The 19,874-nt window shown below is 42.6% G+C and overlaps 1 protein-coding gene across 2 annotated transcripts in view; it reads right to left on the reverse strand.

Moving 5' to 3' along the window:
• Positions 1–19,874, reverse strand: part of LOC127640755 (kit ligand-like) — a 52,276-nt gene that overhangs the window by 17,087 nt on the left and 15,315 nt on the right. For both annotated transcript variants that reach the window (XR_007970126.1, XM_052123484.1), the window contains exon 2: positions 4,766–4,873. Coding sequence is in view for 1 of the 2 variants with exons in the window: in XM_052123484.1 (XP_051979444.1) it covers positions 4,766–4,873 (108 nt within the window). In the remaining variant the exon portion in view is untranslated. The remainder of the gene's footprint in view (positions 1–4,765; positions 4,874–19,874) is intronic.

A 19,874-nucleotide genomic window follows, 5' to 3' on the forward strand; every position in this document is an offset into this window, starting at 1 on the left:
ACACCTCCAAATTGGGTTGGGGTGCCGTGTGCAATGGACACCTAGCCGCAGGCCATTGGAAAGGGGCCAGCTGCACTGGCACATCAGCTGCCTAGACTTGTTGGCTGTACTTTTTGCCCTGCAGAGGTTTCTCCCACTAATTCAGGGCAAACACGTCTTGATCCGATCAGACAGCACCACCACAGTAGCATACATAAATCACCAAGGCGGTGTATGCTGCCGTCACATGTCACAACTCGCTCATCGTCTCCTCCTTTGGAGCCAGCAGCAACTCAAGTCGCTGCGTGCCACTCACATCCCAGGCAACCTCAACGTGGTAGCGGCCGCACTATCACGACAACGCTTGTCCAGTGGAGAGTGGAGGCTTCACCCCAGTCGGTCCAGCTTCGGCAAGGCCCAGGTAGAACTGTTCGCCTCCCGAGAGACCTCCCACTGCCCACTCTGTTACGCCCGAACAGAGGCTCCCCTCGGGGCAGATACGCTGGCACACAGCTGCCCCGCGGGGTAACGCAAGTACACATTTCCCCCAGTGATCCTGCTTGCACAGGTGCTTTGCAAGATCAGGGAGGACGGGGGAACAAGTCATTATAGTGGCTCCCTATTGGCCCACTCGGACTTGGTTCTCGGATCTCGTACTCCTCGCGACAGACCCTCCCTGGCAAATCCCCCTGAGGATGGACCTTCTTTCTCAGGGACGGGACACGCTCTGGCATCCGCACCCAGACCTCTGAGCCTCCACGTCTGGCCCCTGGACGGGATGTGGAAGATATAGCTGATCTACCTGATGCTGTCGTAGACACGATCAACCAAGCCAGAGCCTCTTCTACCAGGCAACTTTACGCCCTGAAGTGGTGCTATGTAGCTGCTATCACGGCCCACCACGACACAGTAGATGACAAGTCTTTGGGTAAGCACGACTTAATAATCAGGTTCCTAAGAGGTGCCCGGAGGTTAAATCCCTCCCGGCAGAGCCTGTTCCCCTCCTGGGATCTCTCAGTGGTCCTCTCGGCAATTCAGAGACCCCCATTCGAGCTGCTAGAATCAGTTGGACTCAGGGCCCTCTCCTTGAAGACGACCCTCCTGATCGCGCTCGCCTCCATCAAAAGGGTCGGGGACCTGCAAGTGTTCTCTGTCAGCGACATCTACCTGGAGTTCGATCCGGCAGATCCGTGACCGGGCTACGTGCCCAAGGTTCCTACCACTCCCTTCAGGGACCAGGCAGTGAACCTGCAAGCGCTGCCCCGGGAGGAATCAGGCCCAGCCCCTTTGCTGCTGTGTCCGGTACGTGCTTTGCATATCTACTTGGATCGCACGCAGAGCGTTAGACATTCTGAGCAGCTCTTTGTCTGCTTTGGTGGACAGCGGAAAGGGAACGCTGTCCCCAAACAGAGGCTTTCCCACTGGGTAGTGGACGTCATTACGTTGGCCTATCGCACCTTTGCTGTGCCCCTCCCCCCCCCTGTGGGTCCAAGCACACTCAACAAAAAGTGTTGCATCCTCATGGGCACTGGCCAGGCCAACACCTCACCTTCGTCCAGTGTTTTCTCAGGTCCAAGCCGGTAGAACTCGGTACACGCTGACAAACTGACCGGGTGGACCACTTGCACATAGCGCCCTTTCCCTCCGCTGAGGTAATACCATGCGCCTTTACCCCAGGAGATCCCCCAAACTTGGCTCCTTGGATGACTCCTCCCTAGCCGTCTGGTCCACGAATTCAGGGGAGGAATTTGTCGACCAAGACCAATGCGGGTACTCAATTTACCCTGTACTGGAATAGGTGCTCCACAAGATGGGCTCCCACGTGGACTTTTCCCCCTGTGTGTATTTTCCATGGTACGGACCCTTGCGAGCGGACCCGCGTCTCCCTTGGGCAGTCCTCACGGACCCCCGGTCACCATGTTTGTAGCAACTCCTCCCTCCAAATGAGGCAGGATCTACCACCACGCCATTTTCCACATGTGACCTAAAAGCCCATGTGATGTATTTCACCACTCTTTACCTCCCCCAGTCTGGGCAGATGTGGTCTCCGCAGGGTCTTTCCCCCCTGAAAGAATAGGAAAACTGGGAAAGATCGCCTTCCCTGATGCGTATGATAGCGTTAAGATGATCCCAGCTGCTTTAACTCTATGCGAGAAACATGCTTGGCACGTCACCTTTTCCCCCCAATAAATGGCAATGGAAACAATATCTAAGATATCAAAATATCCCTTTACAATTTTTCATCAGCAGTGTTTTGACATTATTCTAAAGAATTTTGAAGCAATTCACGTAAACACGAGAGGGCTATTTCTGTTAAAAGTGCCTTACTTCCTGCTATCAGTTGGTGGCGCTATGACCGTGACCCATAGTAGCTGAATAAATATGATTAGCAATTACAAAACATAGAGCTGAATTTTCATCAAAATCATACAATGCACACAGACGTTATAAGGAACTTACTTTTTGCCCTTCATTTATTGCCTCGCCATGGCAACACCATTCAAAATATCAAAAATCTGTGCACAATTCATAATGGTATAATATTGCATAAGTTTGGTGCCTGTCACATGAATCTCCTAGGAGGAGTATTCAAAATTCAGTGCCTGAAATTTTCAAAAAATGCACATTCAATCCAAAAATAGCTGGGATCCGATGTGGGGTGTAGCAAATTACTGTAATTTTGAAAGTTGTCAGGCTTGATGAGTACAATATATGTAGCAAGTTTGGTGACTGTAGAGGATGCTGACCCCACCACTTTTGTCAAAAGGTGACGCTACAGAGCTCCCCAGCCACACCCATGTGTCAACATTTGCCCAGACCTAATGACCTAACAACTCTTATGTGTGGAAATCAGACAAAAACATTTAGGAGTAGTGAAAAAACATGTTTCCTTAAAATTAAAGTCAGGCAGAAATTTAAACCAATGTATGAATTAGACTTGGTGTGAGCTCAGGAATCAGGGGAAAAATTATTTTGTCTCTAGGACTTACAGTTCAAAATTATTAGTGTAAACGCAAATGCAACAGGCTTAATATCTCTTTGGTATTTTTTAATTTTTTTTTATAAATTTGGTTCTTTCAAATTTGTTTGTGAAACAATTCTAAACAACAAAATCTATTTGCTAATATTTTCAGGCATGGCCTGCATAATCAACAGATTTCAATTTCATGTTGATTGGACAAATGTTATAGGAGTAATAGCAACAACAAAACATTTACATCAAATCATGTCCAACCATGGTATCATCATTCTCTGCATGACCCACGCAATCTAACAAGACAAGTCTCACAAAAATGCAAACATACAGCCTCAAGTCCATTTTGGTGTGCTCAATGTTACATTTTTTGATGATTGGCCAATGGCTGCCATGTTTCTCAATATATGCAACTGTCCTAATTATCAAGGATGACAACTTCCACAAAGACACTGAATGCAAAGACACTGCATGCAAATTTAGAAATTAATCGGACCAGTGTTTCTATATTTAGAGCCACTTTCATATTGTTCCCTGTTATAGCACCACCAAATGGCCAAACCCCGCAACTTTTCTGTGTGTTCTCAGGTTGAGCCCTTATATAAGTGTGTCAAGTTTGGTGAAAATATCTAATTTCACTTAAGATTTATATCAATTTACGTAAAAGCAGAGACCACTTTTAAAATTCATTAAACTCCAAATTTGCTGTGGTATCAATTCAGACTGTCTTTGAGCAGTGTGCAAAATTCTATAACTTTCCTGCGAATGGTTCTATGAGCTGCTATAGACTCACATGGCAGAAATAAAAGAATAATAAGAACACTAACGATTACAATAGGGTTCTTCGCCCCCTTTCAGAGCTTGACCCCTAATAAATAATACTCCTTAGAAGAACATTAAGGCATTTCAATGATTGGGCCCTAATAATAATAATAATAATAATAAATATAGCTGCACGCAGTGATGATGGACCCACGCACAACTTGTCAACGTCCACCCGGTAGCTTTCGGAAAACAATGCAAGGTTGACACATGCATTTGACATTATTTGAAACAAATTTTAAACAATTTGAGTAAATATAACAGGACTATTTTAAAGTCTATTGTAAGAGACACACTTCCTGCTGCCAGGTGGTGGCACTATGACCGTGACCCAAAATAGTAAAATCCATGTGATTAGCCCCAAGACTAAACATACATATCAGTTTTGATCTATATCACACATTTCACACAGAAGATATGTGACACTTCCTGTTTCCCATTTTTCTCCATTAATAGAATGCCTCGCCATGGGAACACCATTCAATATATCAAAATCTGCTTGCGATTTAGCATCTTCAATGTCTTGGTATAATGTTGTGACAATCTAATGAATCACCTAGGAGTATTTACAAATTTCAGAAACTGCCATATTCAAGAAGTCCAAAAGGGCAGACTTCCTATTATGTAGACCTAATGACTATAATTATGAAATTTTTATGTGATCTATAAATGTACCAATGTTGGTGACTGTGGGTGAAAATGGGGGTGCTACAGCGCCCCCCCTTACATGCCCATTTTCAAACACACACAGTGTGTGTGTGTGGGTGTGTGTGCGCGCATATTCCTCTATTATTGTACTTTTTTTTTTACCAAAAATCTGCAGTTTTTCTTTCCAACACACATTAAATATTATTTTTATTTTTTTTGTATTTTGGTTCTGTTCCCTGTCTAGATGATCACTAAATCAGCCCATGTTGAGGTCCCTCGAAAACGAACTTGGGAAGGAAATTCCCTCGCAGATTTACAGGATAAAGTTGACCATTATCTTACCAACAATGAAATTTTTTTGATGTCATCTGTTATGGGATTTCCTATTTCACTGGAATAGGCAGCAACTGGTATGTACAGCAATAAATAGACACAGGCGCATATCCAGATCTGCAAAACAAAAGGTAAAATATTAGATGGAATCTAAGGTGAATTAATTAAATATCTGTAATCTTGAATAATACAGATCTGGATCAACCCATTTTATCTGAGTCAACCCACGCTAAAACACCTTTGTATCCTGGCTGGTATCTTGTAATCCCATTGTTTGGGAGACATATTAGGCAAAACAGAAATCATTTCAAGTTGTAGTGCTATTTTGAGGACAAGTGAGTCTATTTTACTTTATTAAATGAGCATTTACTGTATGTCTAGCAAACTTTTCATCCCATCTGCTGCAATAATGATGTTGCCCCATGGTAGCTTAGAGCTAAAAGCTTCTTCTCCACTTTTCCCAGACCTCCAATTTGAGCTTGATTCATAACATGAGGCAGATTTGCTCTTAACCCTGACTACAAGGGAGATCCTGCACAAACAATGCATGAGCCTTGTCGGGAGAATCAGGCCAACGATGAAGTTTAAGTGTTTCTCTAATGGCAATTTTCCATTGCACATTACGGTTCAACACGTCTCAACTCAACTCTGCTCGATATACTTTTCTGAGCTTGCTTTTCCACTGCAGTTTAGTGCAGCCTCAATGTGGGTGGGATTATAGGCTGATAGTCATAGTTGTGCTGCCTCTACTGCGTGACATCATCTTAAACATGACACAAACACACAACAAAGGAACAATGGAGGATATCGAAGGAATGGTGCTCTTGATTCTCGGCATGTGGCTGTTTTTCACAGCAAGACGACAAACTTTGTTTCAAAAGAGGCTGACGGCAACAAGACAAAATACCACAGAAAAAAAACAATCATACACCAAAGTGCAGATGAGGACATCACTGTGTTAACTCGACGACACACGGGGGTATGCTAACCTGCCATCTAGCTTATTGATTCTCTCTGACCAATCAGTGATCTGCAGGGTTTTGGCTCGGCTCGCTTGGAACCTCGACCGAGGTGGTTTTCACTGTTTAAAGTACTGTTATGTAGAGCACGATTTTGGAACAATCAGATTTCACAGTGGACAGGGCTGCCAAGCGTGACGCCACAGAAATAGAAACCAAGCAATCAATAATGTTTAGTTGTTAGATTCATCAGGGCAGGTTAAGACAAAACCTACACTACTTGAAGCGTAATCACTTTGCGCCTGGTTTGGATATGGTATTACACTTGGGTTAGCCACTGGAATTAATTAATCATCAGTTTTAGGGTACACACTTGAGAAAGTGCTGACAGAGCCTAGGCAAATAGGAAGAAAGATCCATGTCAAATCAAGTGGGAATACTGAAAATTGGATTTCCGAAAACACAACTGGACTTGCCTCTCTGAAATTCTCATTGGTCAACAAATGCTTATATCAGAGTTTGTTGCAAAGTTACAATTATCTCAAACTTTGGTCACATGATTGGAGCATCACTTTCCCTTGCATTGTCCTGCAATTTCCTTGCCACGCACCATCCCTATTGAAATCAGCAGCTATGTAGTGTTCTTTGACATAGAGCAGTGGTTCCCAAACGTTTTACAGTGACGTACCCATTCAAATACTCAAAATCCTTTCGTGTACCCCCTCTCTAACGCATAGATAAAATTCACACAAGCTAATTTGAAAATATATTTTAAAACACAATTATCTTTGTAAAAGAACTCCCTTAAATTAAACATGTTATATTTTTACATGTTTTGTACATGTTGTATTAATCATATACAGTACATACTGAATAAATGGCTTATTGATTTAAATGGGAATGCTAGATATGACATAACTGTATAAATTGAAAACTCCCCCCTCATCACGTCACGGTATGCAAGAATAGTATTTGGTTATGTGACTGGAATTGCACATCATCATGGCTGAATTCAAGCATTGCGGGTAAGTATATGTGCAATTGTGCATTCAGCTCAAGGTGCTTTTTTATGTCACAGTTGACTGTTAGCAAGGTTGAGCTCATTTGCTGAAAAAACATCATGCAACAATGTAAAAACAGGTCCCAACCATGCAAGCAAATGTGATTGAAAATGACTGCGTGAGAATGTGGAAAACCATTTGTGTCATAGTTTGTCTCCACCGTGTTCAAGGACTCTTGAGTGAGTGAGTGTGAGTGTTTGTCTTTCTGGTTAAGTTTATAATTAAAATGTTATTATATCATCAAGCCGGTTCTCGCCCCCTCCTTTCCATTAATCCCGTTACACTGATCCAAGTAATTTTCAAGTGCACAAAGTTTCCATTTAAAGACAAAATATCCTTGTTTCCAATCAAATCTTCCAAAACATATTTTTATGGTTCAATAGTACATGTTTATTTGTATCATAAGATAAATAGATTGGTCACATGCAAATACTTAGTTTTTATTTAAATGTATGGAATGCATCAACAGCAAACAAAGAGCCTCTGGTATACATGATACCATCTGGAACTTTATTTCCACTCAAAACAGCAGTTTATGGTAAGCTAGTATTTCAGGCAGCATGACTGGGGACTGCAGTTATTTTTGTGTGTTCATGAAACTGAGACCATCAATGACCCAAAAGAGGATTTGTTGAAATGAATCACTGAAATAACAAATGGAAGCCCAGATGTTTTGTTTGCTAGTTTTCAATTATTTAAATTCCTCAAAGTCTTTAAAGTGACTCAATAGTCATAATTTTAGGTAGGGATGACATGGACACATCCCTACAAACTTTCAGGAAATCGAAAAATCTTCACTGTGCCTCTGTCATTTCATCTACCCTTAGATTACACCACAATCAAGATTAAAACAGCAACTTAAACAACTTTGGTAATCAAATTAACTAAAACTAGACTGTTAATGGCGTGCATGACATTAACTCAACCAAAATCTGCGTAATAAACTACCTATATAGCTAGTATAAATCTGTCAACAGTGATGAGCAAAAATTAACCATTATTTCAAAAGATATTAAGAAATGTTATCAACACTTTCTATAAGCTGCAGTTTTAATTGGTAGCGTTAAACTATAGTCCTCAATTAAAGCTGTAAAATCAGTATATGAAAATCCCCAGTGATTTTATAAAAGGAAACCAAAGATTACATTTCAGAAGCTTTTATTTTAAAACATATTCAGTTTTTGCCTTTTTGGTAGTGCTATATAACATTGGTGCTTTTATTATGAAGGAGGAAAAAAACTTCCCCTCAAGCTTGCAAATCATTGTCTGCTAACAACGACAGCACCTCCAACTTCTGATTATTTTGGCAGGTACCTCTGTCTGCCATTGATTGCTGCCAGCTGCCAATTTTTCTCTGAACACTTACTGAAATAATTTACACATTAATAAGTATACTAAGGAAATTTAATATTTGTTAAAATGAAAATAAAAACATAGTGTAAAGTTAAGGTATTTTTTGTGTGGTAAAATTGCCCAAATGTTGGTCGTGAAAGCTGAATTGACTTGACATGACATGATGTTGACAAGTATATGTATATTTGTCGGGTATAATTTTTAGGTATAATTAATAGGTATAATTAATTTATAAGGTATAATTTTTGTCGTTTTCAATACTACTCAAATGCACAAATAGGTTCGACAGTAACACTAGACCAACAACAGAATAAAAATTTACATTAAACATACAAATAATATACCAGACTGCCCTACCAAGCCAAAAGATAAATCAACACTGAAGTTTTTAAACTGGATTATATCTTCGTCTCTGCTGGAAAATCACTTGAAAAAACAAGTATTTTGTTGTTTAAAAATTAATATGAACTTGTTTTCTTTGCATTATTTGAGGTCTGAAAGCACAGCATCTGGTCTTTTGACCAATTTTCATTTTCTGCAATTAAATGCTCTAAATGACAATATTTTTATTTGGAATTTGGAAGAAATGTGTCAGTGCTACAAAAAGTTAATTTTACTCAAACACATGAACAAAATGTTAATACGAAAAGGCAAATATGAAAAATTTTGAGGATTTTAGAGGATTCAAGCTACATCCTATTACTCCACCACTCATACTTTCTATCTATCACTCCATCACTTTCTTTTTCAATCTGTACATAAATCTTTTTATTCTTTCTTTCACTCTATCACTTTAACACAATACATTGTCGTTCTTGAAAGGGGGTCACACTCGCAATAAGGTTAAGGACTGCTGGTTTCAATGGATATCTCCTGATAAGACCCTAGATTTAAATTTAATATTATTATTAGTGGTGCTTGCAAAGCATCATTCTTAGAATCCCACACATTTATTACTATTATTATTATAATTTTTCTAGTGCTAAAATATGATAGCAATGCCTAGCAACATATTAGTAGCTCATTTGACTCATTCTATCAAGGAGCCTTTTGAGCATCACCCTGGTTACTGCCTAGCAAGCAAATGAGCTCACCCTAGCAACCAAGTAACAAAACACATATCTCTACACCAGAACATCGTAGACACTTCTGGGATGGTTCATTTGACTTTGATTATCACCTTGTTAACTGGCTAGCAACCAGATGGAGTTACCCTAGCAACCAAGTATGTGGCAGGGTGGAGGGGGGGTCGGGTCGTGATCCTGCGCGCCCGGTCACGTATTAGGCTAATTATGCCTCCGTGAGGTTTAAAGGTCGATTGCAGAGGGCTGTGCGGGAGAGAGAGATCGTTAGCGGACATGTCCGTCATGTGTGTTTGTGTTGTCTTTTAAGTTTTCCATTAAACTATGATTTATATCGTCAAGCCGGTTCTCGCCTCCTCCTTTCCCATCCTTTAACTATTTTACATAGTACTAAAAAATATCTCTGCACCAGAACATTGTAAACACTTCCGGTTTTGTTCACTGGACAAAGGGTAGCAAGGAGCCTTTTGAGAATCATCTTGGTAACAGCTTAGCAACCAAATGGGGCTACCCTAGCAACAAAGTTACAAATCATATATCTCTGCACCAGAACATCATAGAGACTTCGGGTTCTTTCATTTGACTCAGGGTAGAAAGGAGCCCTTTGAGTTTCACCTTGGTAACTGCCTAGCAACCAAATGGGGCTACCCTAGCAACAAAGTAACAAATCATATATCTCTGCACCAGAACATCATCAAGACTTCGGGTTCTTTCATTTGACTCATGGTAGAAAGGAGCCCTTTGAGTATCACCTTGGTAACTGCCTAGCAACTAGAGGGGGTTACTATAGAAACCAAGGAACAAATCACATATCTCTGCACCAGAACATCGTAGAGACTTCTGGTTTCATTTCATCCATCCATCCATCCATCCATCCATCTATCTATCCAATTTGAAATGGATTTATTGGCATGACTGTGAATAATACAATATTGCCAAAGCAGACATTGTATGTAGAAAATTAAACATTAATGAATAGTTTAACGAAAGTTAAACAACATAATATATACAATTCTTGAATGGCAGAAGATCATGAACATGTTTACCTACTGTTTACACATACACTATATTCACACACATACATGTACTGAGGATCACTATGGTGAACAATTGGGTGATATACTGGGGTAATACATAAAACATATTAACCCACTGTCTCTAAGGCTGTGGCAGGACATACCCTTCCAATTCATAGTTTTATTTTAGAGTCCGATAGTATTGTAATTTACTTTGTGTTTTAGTTTCTTGATCCCAATGTTCCAGATGGCTGATTTTAGATTGTTTGATGATCTGATTTATTCTGATGTTTGGTTGAAAAGAATTGCTGGTCTGAGGCTGTTTAGTGTTAGAAGTGTTACTGGGTTGGTGAGTCTCAGAATCAACTGACTGAAGGGACTTTTTTCAGGCTTCAGTTTGTAGCACTTCAAAATGTAGCGATTTTTTGGGACTTGATTTTAAAAGCATCCAAAATTTTAGATATCTTTTTTGTATGTTAATAATCAATGGGAATTGTCCTAATTCTGCCCTACATGCATTATTGGGTGTTTTCCTTTGTATTTATGTATTTATACTGTTGGATGTTTGTCCCATCTAGTGTATTTCTTATCACTGAGTGGACCCCATACCTCCCTTCCATACAGTGCTATGGGCTGTATGACATTATCAAAGGTTTTACACCAGATTGGAATTGGTAATTCAATATTATAGAACGTTTTCTTAACAGCGTATAGAGCTCTTCAAGCTTTTTCTTTAAGTGCATTCAGTGCCTTACTGAAACTCCTTGATGCAGTGATAATCAGGCCAAGGTAAGTATACTGCATTGTGTGGTCTAGGGCGGTGCTGTCTAGAGAGAACTGGTATTTGTGTTCCTGACATCTGGGCTTTTTTTGAAAGATCATAATGTCTGTCTTCTTCAGTTTTACTGACAGGGGCCAGTTCTGACATTAGTTCTCCAGCAGGTCCAGATGTTGCTGTAGTCCCTGTGGGGTGGGTGACAGCAGCACCAGGTCATCTGCACAGAGCAAATGTCTTTGTCTTGCAGAGTGAGTCCAGGGGCTGTAGACTGTTCTAACTGCACCGCTAATTCATTAATGTAAATGTTGAACAATGTTGGACTCAGTCCACAGCCCTGCCACCCTCCTCTCTTCTGGGTGAAGAACTCTGTATGTTTGTTGCCAATTCTTATTGCTCATTTGTTGTCCAAATACACTGATTTTTATGATGTCATAAGCTTTACTTCATACACCACTTTATAAAAATGTATAATATAGTCTGTCATGCCAAAAATAATCAAATGCTTTTTTGAAATCAACAAAGCATGCAAATATTTTCCCTTTTTTGGTCTGGTTGAAGTGTTTATTGATTAGGTTATGTAGGGTGTGAATGTAACCCATAGTTCTATGATTTGGAAGGAAGCCAATCTGACTCTTGCTTGGGACACTGTGTTTGTTACGGAAGTTTAGAATTCTGTTATTTAAAATACTACTAAATAACTTCCCTAGATTACTGCTCACACAATTGCCTCTGAAATTATTATGGTCCAATTTGTCTCCATTCTTGTGAATTGGAGTCTTTGGCTCCAGATGTCAGGGAAACAGCCTGAACTAAGTACAAGGTTGAATAATTTGAAGCTCAGGTATTCTGTGTTTCAGCATTTCACCTAGGATGTTGTCAGCGCCACAATATTTTTTGCATTTTTGGCTTTTAAGATTTTGAACCAATTCATCATATGTAATTGGAAAGTAAAGTGGATTTTGATTCTTTTTTTATTGTGTTCATATAATTGTAGTCTTTGTTTGACCTGATTCTAATTCTCATTTAGTTGTTTTGGTGGGATTTCTTTATATATGTTTTCAAAATGTTTTTTTTCCCAGATTTCTCCTTTTTGGATTGGGAAACCTTTTTGTTGTGCTCAAATTATTCCACAATCCTAGAACTGATTTTGATTTATTGATTGTTCAATTTCATGTAAGCTTTTGATTTTTACTCTAATTGTTTGTTTGTATTGTTGTAATTTTGAACAGTAGTCAATCATTATTTCTATATTATTTGGTTCATTATATTTCAGATTTGTTTTCTTAATGTTTTTCAGTCTGTGTCAAACAACATTTTGGTTGCTTATTAGGATGTTTTTTGCCTTTCGTTTTCAACTCAGTTCCCTTTCAAAAAGCTACACTTATGATGCTGCGCTGAGTTAGCGCTTTGGGAACAACTTTAGTTGTGACCAACTGTGAATATGTGTGCAACACGTCAATGAACAGAATTTATAGCCTTTGCCAGTGACATCATTGAATGCACCTGTAGCATTGCTATAAATAGATGCGTCACAGGTGCATCGTCAGATCTTTTGTCTTCAGATAACTCTGTGTGTTTGTGTTTCATGAGCCTGTCAGAAACTTTCTACTTTCCACTGTTAGGAGTTAGAATTGTTAGGCAGTGCGCAGAAACCTTTCTCTTTCTCTTTACTTTAAAAAAAAAAAAAAAGAAGAAAAAGAATGACTGATAAACAAAGCAAGCAGTGTGTTTTCTCATGTTAATGCTCCATGGCTGAAACGGACACACACCAGTTTTGTTTTGTGTGTTTGGGGGAAGAGCATGCTGCTCTTGCGTTGCGGCAGGACAGGTGCAGGCATTGCAATCTGTTTACAGTCAAAATGCTTCACACTCGTCTCGCTTACTTCCAAGAGCCAGCTTCCACTCTTTTGTCATGGGGCTCTCGCATAGATCTGGCTGAGGAGCGAGAGACGGGTCTGTCCCTATCGCTCGCTCTCTCCCCAGATCCAGCTGATCCTTCTCGTAAGCCTGAAGTGCACCTCGGGCGCCTCTTCGGTTCACGAGGGGGACGCTGAACATCTGTACATTCCACGCACAATAATAAAGCGGCTGAGGAATTACTCGAGGTGGTTAAATAAATATAAAAAAGGTAAAAATATATCAGTCCCTTCCTTTCTTCTATGACCTCCATAACGAGCATTCTCATTCATGGAGGAATCTTAATACTTCCCATGTCTTCGTGTCCTCGACGTTGACATATTCGACTATCGTGGGTGCTGAGGCTCGGGGGATATTCGGTGATGCCCTGCACACTATGGCAGTGTTACAGACGTACTAGGCTAATCTGCTGAAGTAGCCGGTAGAAGAGACACTTGCGGGTTATCTCTCGCCTGGCTCGGCATCATCGCTAAAGAGACCCACTCTCCCCACAAAACTGTGCAGGACCACCTCCACGGTTGTGGGAAAGGCTTATCAGGCAGCAGGTCAGGCTGGTGCACACTATGGCAGTGTTACAGGCGCACTAGGCTAATCTGTTGAAGGACCTGAGTGCGGGCACCATGGTCGATGAAGAGGCTTTCTCTGAGCTTCGTCGAGCCACGGATCTGTCTCTCTGCACGATCAAGCAGACGGGCCACGCCATTGGCCGGTCTATGTCTGCTTTAGTCAGCATGGAGAGACAATTATGGCTTAACCCAGTGGTTCTCAACCTTTTTTGAACAAACGCCCCCCTGACCTCTTCATGATCCTCTTAACGCCCCCCCCTAAAAAAAAACAAAAACACTTCAGAAATACTATTACAGCCAAACAATTGCAACACTGATACCTGAAGCCTGAGTTTTTGGTAAAAAAAAAAAAACTGAAACAGAAGTTTCTTATTGTATAAACTACATGTAAAAGCCTCAAGTTGAGTAATATTGTGTTTGGAAAAAAATGCAAAAACACATGGATTGTTTGAAAGGTATTTCAAATGTATTTAGAAATTCAAACAAATTCAGGCTCACACAAAAATTTTTTTAAGATGAACCAATCACGTGAACAATAACGTAACTAACCTAAATGGCCAATGAAAAAGCAGCGGTCGTTCGCAAGCACTCAATTAGGCAATATATACTAGGCTTCAAATTTGAATAGCCTACAAACGGTCATTTCTACCACTCTGACAGCTGCGGCATTTGTTTTTAGGCGTTGCTATGGAGATCATTTGCCGGTAACTAGGCGAGTGGGTTATTAGCAACATTTAAATATGAATTCATTAATTTGCACAGACATAATTTTATTTTACATTCAAATGAACATTGTATGAGTTGTCAGAGGCTTAAACGTTGTGATGAATAACAGTGAGTAATGTAGGGTGACCACCTGGCTATTGCTCTGTTGCAGGTCAGCAGACCTGATTTTGCGGGACACGAGGGAGAGAACTTAAGTTAATATTAATATACTAGGTGAATAGCTGCAAAAGACAAATAATATAAAATCAATATTTATATTATTCTGACTTTATTATTCCCATCGGCCAATTACACATTGCAGAGTAGAGATGCGCGGATCAGCTCTAACGTCACCCGAATCAGCTGTTAAAAACAAACTCACCATCACCAATGATTTTCTCCGATTAGATATCCGCACCCGATCATCACATTACAATTAAAATTCTCAGGGCCAGATGTACTAACGCTTTTGCGCCCACTTCAGGCGTATTTGTTTCGCAAAGTGCGCATAAAACCATGGCGAGGTATGTACGAACGGGACGCACCGAGATGAAAGCACAGATTGCCTGTCGCAATTGAAAATGGCAAAATGCGCTTTTCGTGTCATGCATATGCATTCATGGGATGGACAAGGGGAAAGTGGGAGTGTCACAAAAATAGATGGGAGAGGAAGCGTAAACTGCGCCTAATTATGTATTCCGCGTTATGTACAGCAAAAGCCGGTGAAAGCGCGCCTCTATTTTGCGCTGAAAATTCTCCGCCTATTAAAAGCATGTGTAACTTAGGAAGCGGCTCTCCTGGCATATCCTCCTGGTGAAGTGGCAGAAGTAATCCGAGCAAGACGAAGACATAGGCTAAGTAGAAGAGCTGAAAAGATTTTTGCGCAGGCCGCCTGTTGAGTACCTCTGAGTAACGCCCCCCATTTGCGCCTGAGCGCCCCCCTCTCTGCTGCCTCGTTCACACCGCCCCCCAACACTGTCCAAACGCCCCCTAGGGGGCGGTACCGCCCCCGTTGAGAAACGCTGGCTTAACCTATTGGGCATCAGAGACAAGGACAAAACTTTCCTTCTTGATGCCCCGGTTTCGCCTTCTGGTTTATTTGGTGATGCTATGAATATAGTTTTCACCAGGTTCCAGGAGGCAAAAAGTCACGAGGAAGCCTTCGGGCAATTCCTTCCTCACCACACTCAGGGGGAGGGGCCGTCGGCCACCCAGCCCCGCCCCGGTCCTTCTAGACAGGAGGCTCAAAAACAAAGCGTGGCAAATCGTGCTCCCCCTCGTAAAGACTGGGGGCCGGTTCGTCGCCCTCAGCAGCCCCCAAAGCAAGACCTCAGGGCAGTTATTTCTAAAAAAGAAAAAAAAAAAAAAACCTGACGGTTTTGCATCCAGCCTTGTGGGGGTAGCCCCCCCGGGACGGGTCATGTGAAACATCCACCTGTACCCTCCCGATACCCCCACGAAACCGCTCCATTCCCACCGCCTCTGGTGTTTCGGGAGTTGGCGGTTTCCAGCAAAATGTTGGGTGTTCCGTTGCTTCCTGCCATAGTCCAGGACAAGGGACACTTGACATCCCCTCAGAATCGATACCCATCTCAGAGAACCTGGCAGCATGTAAACTACTGCCAGGTGGTTCTATGTGGGTCCTGAAAACAGTAGAAAAAGGCTACAGAATTTAATTCATTCGCAATCCTCCGCGTTTCAACTGCGTGGTTCCCACTACCGTGAAACCGGAGCAAGCATGTTTACTGTGGAAAGAACTGCAAAATCTCTTGGTTAAAGGGGACATAGAACATGTTCCCCTTCCAGAGAGAGAGTCATGTTACTACAGCAGATACTTCCTAGTTCCCAATAAGGATGGGGTGTTGCGTCCGACCTTCAAGGCTTGAATCGCTTCGAGGGCATTCAAGTTCAAGATGCCCACCGCCAAGACGGTCGTGTCTCAAATCCAACATCGCAATTGGTTGGTCACGATCGATCTCATGGACGCGTACGTTCATATAGAAAGTCTGCCACAACACAGGAAGTTCCTGAGGTTCACTTTCGGGGGCGAAGCTTTCCAATATCGGGTTCTTCCATTTGGTCTAGCCTTATCACCCCGCACATTCACGGAATGCATGGATGCAGCACTGGCTCCTTTGCGACTCCGTGGCATCCGCATTCTGAATTACATAGACGACTGGCTCATACTAGCACAGTCACAAGAACTAGCATTACAGCACAGGGATATCGTCTTAGCTCATCTGGTATCTCTGGGGTTGAGGCTCAACGCCGAGAAAAGCGTCCTCTCTCCCATTCAGAAAACTACCTATCTGGGGATCGTATGGAATTCGATCACAATGCAGGCACTATTGTCTCCCACTCTAATCGAGTCCATTCAGAACTAGCAATGTCAGGCTAGGCCAAAGTTGCACTGTTCGTCAGTATCAACGACTATAGGTCTCATGGCAACTGCGTCCTCGGTGATCCCTTTGGGCCTTTTTGCACATGAGACCATTTCAGTTGTGGCTCAAAGCCAGGGGATTTCATCCAAGGGCCAATCCCCTAGGCTGATAAGGGTTACGCACCACGTGCTACATACCCTTTTTATGTGGTTCAGACCCCGGTTCCTCACTTTGGGTCCCACTCTAGGTGCGTCTTGGGTCCCACTCTAGGTGCGACAGACGCCTCCCTGACGGGCTGGTTAGTGATCTTAAGTGGTCATCCAGCTCAAGGGGAATGGGAGGGTTGTCAGCTCGATTGTCACATTAACTGTCTCGAGTTGATGGCTGTATTTCTGGCCCTGAAATACTTCATCCAGAGGCTGCCATGTCTTGGTGCTGGTGGACAACACAGTGGTAGTCTCTTACATAAACCATCAAGGAGATTCTCCTTTAGGCCCAGGGCAAGCTCCTTTTAATCAGAGCAGCTTGTATCCCAGGATGCCTGAATGGGAGCAGATTTACTGTCCAGACAGAAAATACTGACGGGGGAGTGGAAACTCCACCCCGAGGTAGTGGAACAAATCTGGTTGAGATTTTTCAAAAGCAGAAGTGGACCTCTTCGCCTCCCAACAGACAAAGTAATGTCCCCTCTACTTCTCTCTGAGTCACCCAGCCCCCCCTCCCGGGTCTGGACGCGATGGCACATACATGGTCCAGAATGCGCCTGTATGCTTTCCCCCGGTATCTCTGCTACCGAGAGTCTTGGTCAAAGTTCGCCAGCAAGGGTCCTGCCTCTTACTGATAGCGCCGCGCTGGCCGAACAGGGTATGGTTTTTGGAGATAATGTCTCTCCTCGACGGCTCGGCTTCGGCGATTCCAGGACAGGACAGACCTTCTGTCTCAGGTGCAGGGGACAATATTTCATCCTGGCTCGATCTGTGGAACCTTCATGTTTGGCCCCTGAGGGGTACCAACTGAGGGACACTGGGTTTTCGCCTGAAGTTATCGAGACCATTCTAAGTGCTATGGCTCCCTCTACCAGAAGAGGTTATGGCAATAAATGGGGTGTCTTTGAAAGATGGTGCAGTGCACATAATGTAGATCCAATTAACTGCCAGATTTAGTTTCTGGACTTTCTGCAGGAAAAATTGTCAGCAGGCACATGCCCCGCCACTCTCAGGGTCTATGTGGCCGCCATCTCGGCTTGCCACGCCTTGATTGATGGGGTGCCATTGGGGGGACATCCTCTACTCGCTCGCTTCATTCGTGGAACTATGCGACTGAGGCCTCCTGCTAGGACCAGGACCCCTTCATGGGACTTACAATAGTCCTTGAGGGTCTGGTTGAGACCCCCTTCGAACCTCTAGAGTCAGCGTCTGAAACTTCTGACTCTCAGGATGGTTTTTATTATGGCAATCACCTCTCTAAAAAGAATTGGGGATCTACAGGCTCTGTCTGTCTTGCCAGCCTACTTAGATTTTGCCCCAGGAATGGCTAATGCAATTTTTCACCCTCATCCAGACTACCTGCCTAAGGTTCCTTTCTCGACCTTACATCCGATCACTCTCGAAGCCTTCTGCTCCACGCAGTTTACAATGCCGGAGCAGGAAAGGCTTCACAGACTTTGTCCAGTCTGTGCCCTTCAGACTTATGTCCACCGCACTAGCAAGTGGCGTAAGTCAGGGCAACTATTCATTTGCCAGGGGGGCGGCCGCCACCAAGCAGACTATGTCACATTGGGTGAGGGACGCTATTGCCCTGGCCTACGAGGCACGCGGTCAAGCTTCGCCAGTAGGTATCAGGGCTCACTCTACCAGAGGGGTCACCTCTTCTAAAGCCTTGGCTAGAGGTGTCCCTCTGCAGCATGTTTGTGATGCGGCAGGCAATGGTCCTCTCTGCACACATTCATTAGATTTTATAGTTTGGATGTTCATGCCTCTCTGAGCTCTTATGTCCTTGAGCACACTTCACAACCGTAGGGGTCCGGACATTCAAAGTGCGGAGGCGTGGGTATTCTCGTTCCCAAAGCGCTAACTCAGCGCAGCATCATAAGTGTAGCTTTTTGAAAGGGAACGTCTCGGGTTACTTGACTGTAACCCTTGTTCCCTGATAAAAGCAGAACGAGATGCTGCACTTCATTGCCGCACTGGGATGCCCCAGGACTGCTCTTCAGACAAAATACCTGATGATGCACCTGTGACGCGTCTATTTATAGCCCTGCTACAGGTGCATCCAATGATGTCATTGGCAGAGGCTATAAATTCGGGTCAATGTTCATTGACGTGTTCCACACATATTCATAGCTGGTCACACCTAAAGTTGTTCCCAAAGTGCTAACTCAGCGCAGCATCACTTTCCGCTTTTATCAGGGAACAAGGGTTACAGTCATGTAACCCGAGACATTTTGCAGGCTGCTTTTTTTAAATATACTGTTAAATATATATCATTTGTATCCAAATTTACACCATACTGGTTCATTTCAAACATTTTATGAATAAATGTAGTAATTCGGTTTTTCAGTTCTTCAGAATAAAGTGCCTGGAGAAATGTGTCTGTACTATCTGGAGTCCATCTGTATCTATGCTGGACTTGATACATTTTGCTGTTCTCCATTCTACTTTGTTTTGCTATGTGGTGTCTTTTAAAATATATATTAGTTTGGTTATGGTCTGAGAGAGGAATTTGCTGTCTGACAGTGAATGCACTGAAGGAGGAGGGTTGCATGTCACTGATGGCATAGTCAACTACACAAGCTCCAAGACCAGCATAACATGCTCGCCTCCCTAAAAGAGTCCCCTCTTATCCTGCCATTAAGTATGAATAGACCTGAGGTTTGGCAGAGGTGCACTAATTCTGTACCATTTTTATTTACAATACGGTCCAGATTGTTTCCGTGCTGGAAGATTTTTTTGTGAGGTTCAGAGGGTTCTGGCTAAATACATGATTGTTGCCCTTTGGGTCAATAATATCGGTTTCAGTTCAGGTTCTTGCATTAAATTCTCCACATAGCAACACATTTCCCTGGGCCTTGAAAAGGCTAAACTCTGTGTAGATGTTGTTCAGATATTCCTCATCATGGTATAATGCTACAGCATGGTTTGCGCTGGAGGATTGTAGATGGCACAGCGATATGTGTTAGTGGTAGACATGCCAATTTCATTGTTTAGTTTTAACCAACAAAGGAATTTTCCAAGTGTAATGGAAGAAATGTATTTGGCCAGATCCTCCATGTACCACACCAAAATCCCTCCCGAGTCTCGT

The sequence above is a fragment of the Xyrauchen texanus genome, chromosome 49, assembly GCF_025860055.1.
Source record: "Xyrauchen texanus isolate HMW12.3.18 chromosome 49, RBS_HiC_50CHRs, whole genome shotgun sequence".
Lineage (NCBI taxonomy): Eukaryota > Metazoa > Chordata > Actinopteri > Cypriniformes > Catostomidae > Xyrauchen > Xyrauchen texanus.